The 5,062-nt window shown below is 38.9% G+C and overlaps 1 protein-coding gene across 1 annotated transcript; it reads left to right on the forward strand.

Annotated features, from left to right (window-relative positions):
- Positions 1-279: 279 nt before the first annotated feature.
- Positions 280-1,674, forward strand: LOC147933071 (uncharacterized). The gene has a single exon (XM_087477933.1). It carries the CDS (start codon positions 295-297, stop codon positions 1,672-1,674), a length of 1,380 nt encoding a protein of 459 aa, XP_087334059.1. The 5' UTR covers positions 280-294.
- The last annotated feature ends 3,388 nt before the right edge of the window (positions 1,675-5,062 follow it).

The following is a 5,062-nucleotide window of genomic DNA, read 5'->3' on the forward strand; positions in this document are numbered from 1 at the left end:
ACGGAAGAACCCAATGTAGATGCACAACGTTTTTATGATATGTTAGATGCTGCAAATCAACCTATCTACGATGGATGTAGAGAAGGTCATTCTAAGTTATCATTGGCATCTAGGATGATGACAATTAAAGCTGATAATAACTTAAGTGAGATTTGCATGGATTCTTGGGCTGAACTCATTAAAGAGTATTTGCCAGCTGATAATGTATCGGCTGAGAACTACTTCGAAATACAGAAGTTGGTTGCGAGTCTTGGATTACCATCTGAAATGATTGATGTGTGCGTTGACTATTGCATGATTTTTTGGAAAGACGATGCTAAGCTGCAGGAATGTCGGTTTTGCAGGAAGCCGAGATATCAGCCTACTCAAGGAAGGACGCAAGTGCCATATAAACGTATGTGGTACTTGCCTATTGCTGATAGATTGAAACGCCTATACCAATCAAAACGGACTGCAGCGGCAATGAGATGGCATGCAGAACATTCTACTGAAGAAGGAGAAATTACACACCCATCTGATGCAAAGGCGTGGAAACATTTTCAATCGGTATATCCTGACTTTGCTCAAGAGTGTAGGAATGTTTATCTTGGGTTGTGTACAGATGGTTTTAGTCCATTTGGTATGTCAGGGAGGCAGTATTCTTTATGGCCTGTTATATTGACGCCATACAATCTTCCTCCAGATATGTGTATGCAAAGCGAATTTCTGTTCTTGAATATTTTGGTACCAGGTCCAAAGCATCCAAAGCGAGCTCTAGATGTCTTCTTACAACCTCTGATTCATGAGCTGAAGCAATTGTGGTATGAAGGTGTGCAGACGTTCGATTCGTCGAGAAAACAGAATTTCAATATGCGGGCAGTGCTAATGTGGACGATTAGTGACTTCCCTGCGTACGGAATGTTATCTGGGTGGACAACACACGGAAGATTATCATGTCCTTATTGTATGGAACGTACGGAGGCATTTCAGTTAAAGCATGGGCGAAAACCTTGTTGGTTTGATTGTCATCGTCGGTTTCTTCCCTTGCATCATCCGTACCGGAAGAACAAGAAGTTGTTCAGAAAGAATAAAGTTGTTCGTGTTCCTCCACCAACTTATGTCTCTGGAAATGATTTATTTGAACAGATTGATTACTATGGCGCTCAAGAAACCTGTAAACGTGGGGGTAACTATCACACACCAGCAAACATGCCAGATGGATATGGAAGCGCTCACAATTGGCACAAGCAGAGTATTTTTTGGGAGCTTCCATATTGGAAAGATCTTCTATTGCGGCACAACCTTGACGTGATGCACATCGAGAAAAACTTTTTCGAGAATTTTATCGTTACGCTTCTGAATGTGCAGGGTAAAACAAAAGATAGCAGGAGATCTAGGTTGGATTTGGCGGAAATATGCGCAAGGATCGAGTTACATCTTACTAGAGATGGGAAACTACCAGTACCCCAATTTCGATTGTCAACAGAGGCTAAGAAGGTGTTGTTCGAGTGGGTTAAATCTGAAATGAAGTTTCCAGATGGATTTGTATCTAAATTTTCGAGATGTGTAGAGCAAGGCCAAATATTTTCTGGTATGAAGAGCCACGATTGTCATGTCTTCATGCAACGGCTACTACCATTTGTATTTCTTGAGCTCTTGCCAAAACACGTTCATGAAGCTATTGCAGGTATATAAGTATATAAAGATATATATATATATATATATATATTTATATATTGATATATATACCTATATAATTAATTCACCCATGAATTTGTTATTCATTGGTTGTAGGTATTGGAGTTTTTTTCCGGGACTTATGCACTAGAACATTGACCAGTGATGGCATAGAGCAGTTACGAGCTAATATTCCAGTGTTAATTTGTAACTTGGAGAAAATCTTTCCCCCTGCTTTTTTTGATGTGATGGAACATCTTCCAATCCATCTACCACATGAAGCTGATCTTGGTGGGCCAGTGCAATTTCGCTGGATGTATCCTTTTGAGCGGTTTATGAAAGGTCTAAAAGGAAAGGCCAAAAATCTTGCCAGAGTTGAGGGGTCGATAGTCGCCGGGAGTTTAACAGAGGAAACATCTCACTTCACATCATACTACTTTAGCCCCACCGTGAGAACCAAAAAAACACGTACTCGACGATATGATGACGGAGGCGTTGCACCTACATATAACGTTCCTGATGTTCCAGATATCTTTGCTCAGATAGGAAGACTTGCTGGAAAGTTAAAGGAAGTTTGGTGGGAAGATCATAGCTATTGTCGAGCAGCTCACAATTACATCTTGAGGAATCTAGATTATGTTCAACCTTTTGAGAGGTATTCTTGTTTAAAAACTAAAATTAGTTTTATTTTATAAGATAATGAACTAACAAATCTCTATTTTTTTAGACTTTTTGAAATGCAGATTCGTGAAGCATATCCTAATTTAGAAGAATCTGACTATGAGGCTTACAAAGAGCGGGATTTTGCTAATTGGTTAAAATACTATGTAAGTATATGTATGAAATAAATTTAAATTAACTATATGTATTATAATTTTTAATTTAAATAAACTAATAGTCTAAATATCTTATTCATTTATATAGGTTCAGAATGGATGTCGAAATGAACCCTTGCCTCTTTGGTTGCATGAGCTTGTTCAAGAACCAAGAGCGAAGATCACTACTGCTCCGATGTACTTTACTCGCGGTTATACTTTTCATACGTACGCACACGGAAGTCGCAAAGCTACAGCAAATTATGGAATCTATGTACAAGCTGGTGATAGCGATTTCTATGGCGTTTTGCAACAAATATTAGAAGTTGATTATCCAGGGCTTCTGAATCTGAGATGCGTACTTTTCAAGTGTAACTGGTTCGATCCATCGGCCCGAGGTGTGCGAGTAAATAATTGGGGAGTTGTCGATGTGAATGCGAACAGATCGTACGCCAAATTTGATCCTTTCATCCTAGCATCACAAGCACAACAAGTGAGCTTTCTGCCCTATCCTCGTTTAAGACCAAGACGTGAAATGTGGTTATCAGTCATTAAAGTTAATCCTCGAGGCCGTATAATCGGGTTAGTTGATGATCAAGTCGTGTTGCAACAAGAAAGAGTCGGTGAAGTTACCATTCCAAACATGTCAACGGAAGATATTATCCACACTGATCCACAAAACAGACAATTTGAAGATGTTGATGATGTTTCTGAAGAAAAGGGTGAATTAGACGAATTTGAAGAGTCCGATGACAGAGAAGATTCTGATGATGATGATGTTAATTCTAGTAGTTCAGAAAATGAATCTGATTGAGTAAATGTATTTTTTGTTGTTTTTGTATTTGTTTTTCTTTTTGTTGTTTTTTTTAAAAAAAAAAATTATTATATTGCGAGGGATTGGCTTTGGAATTGCGAGGGACCTATACCCTATTCCAATCTTCTTCCGGTGTTCCAGTGTTCTTCTTCCGACAAGGTAAAATACAAATCTCATCTTGTTTCTTCTTCTATGCTTTTCATTTGTTTTTATTTCGATTTTGTTTTTATCTCGTTTTGTTTTCTTTTGTTTTGTTTTGTTTTAAGATCTTGCATTTTGCTTTCGATCTTTCCTTTCGTTTTGGTTTTGATTTCGATCTTATTTGTAGATGTTTGGAGGCAACGATTACACAAGATTCCTGTCGGATCGAGGTTTAGCCTCTCCCACTGCTACTAATCCCTCTCCCACTGCTTCTAATCGTCGCGGTGCCTCTGGTTCTCACAACCCTTCGGGTTCTCACAATAGCCGCCGTCAATCCGTGCCTGCGACGCCTGCTTATAATACGCCTTCACCAATTCCTGCGGCGGATCCTGACATTTCAGCGTCTCAACCCGCGACTTCCTCGTCTACAGTCATGTCCCAACGTCTCAACAATCTGACTTTGGAGCAGTTACTCGATAGTCCTGGTCGAGCTGGTTTGACTAAACTAGATCCGCGACGACCTCCAGGAACTCTGTGGTAAGAATTTTTGTTTTAAGTTTTTAATTAATAATATAATTACGAATTGTATTTGCATGGATTCTGAAAGTTTTATTTGTTTTCAAGGTTTGAGCAAGACCCCTGTGTTGCTTCTACTGTTCGAAGCATCTTTGAAAGAGATTTCAAAGAGCCCCATGCCAATTGGACACAGACGCCAACTAGCGTGGTAGACCGTTGGTATGAAACATTTGCGGTAAGTGAATCTCTTTGTTCGCTATTTTACCATATGTTTTCTTTGCCTTAATTAAATATAGACTAATCCTTTCTTTTTTTGGAAGCAAATATACAATTGGGACCGTTGCATAAACGATAGAGTGAGGAAAGAGTTTGAAGACAAGTTGAAGGAAAGGATGTGTGATCAAGTGTCGAGGTGGAAGTTGAAGTGGAAGCTGAAAGGTGATGAGGCAAAGCCACGGTGGATTGATCCTCAAGTATGGGAGGGTCTTGTTCGGTATTGGCTTGATCCAAAATCAGAAACCAAGAGCATCAACAGTCGTAATGCTCGCTATCACGATCCGGATGGCACCGGAATATACAAGCACCGTTCAGGCCAAACTTCGTTTAAAGCCCGTGCTCGAAAGCATGTAAGTTCCTTAAGTTTTTTTCTTTTTCTTAAGATTATGCCTTCTGAACTCTTTTATTTGTTAACTAATCTATCTCTTTTTTTTTTTTAGTCTGAGATCACTGGGAAGTTAACTCTGGATTTCTTACGAATCTTAGATGAAACTCATCGAAAACCGGATGGCTCATTTACAGATGGCAAGTCCGAGTCCCTGTTCAATGAGGTGTCGTCCAAGATTCAAGAGTTAGAATCTGAGCTTTGTACGGGGGAGAATGGAGAGAGTTCTGCTTCTGGTGGGGTGCCCATTCATATCAAAAACAAAATTTACACTGAGGTAAGTTACAAGTTTGTAGTTCTTTTTAAAAAAAAACTTAATGGTTAATGATTTTGTGATATCTTAGTATTGTTTTGTATGTGATAACTTAGGATTGTTTTTGTATGTGATAACTTAGGATTGTTTTTGTATGTGATACTTTAGAATTGTTTAGTATGTGATAACTTAGGATTGTTTAGTTG

Source organism: Camelina sativa, chromosome 12 (genome assembly GCF_030686135.1).
Source record: "Camelina sativa cultivar CO46 ecotype springtype chromosome 12, ASM3068613v1".
In the NCBI taxonomy this organism is placed as follows: domain Eukaryota; kingdom Viridiplantae; phylum Streptophyta; class Magnoliopsida; order Brassicales; family Brassicaceae; genus Camelina; species Camelina sativa.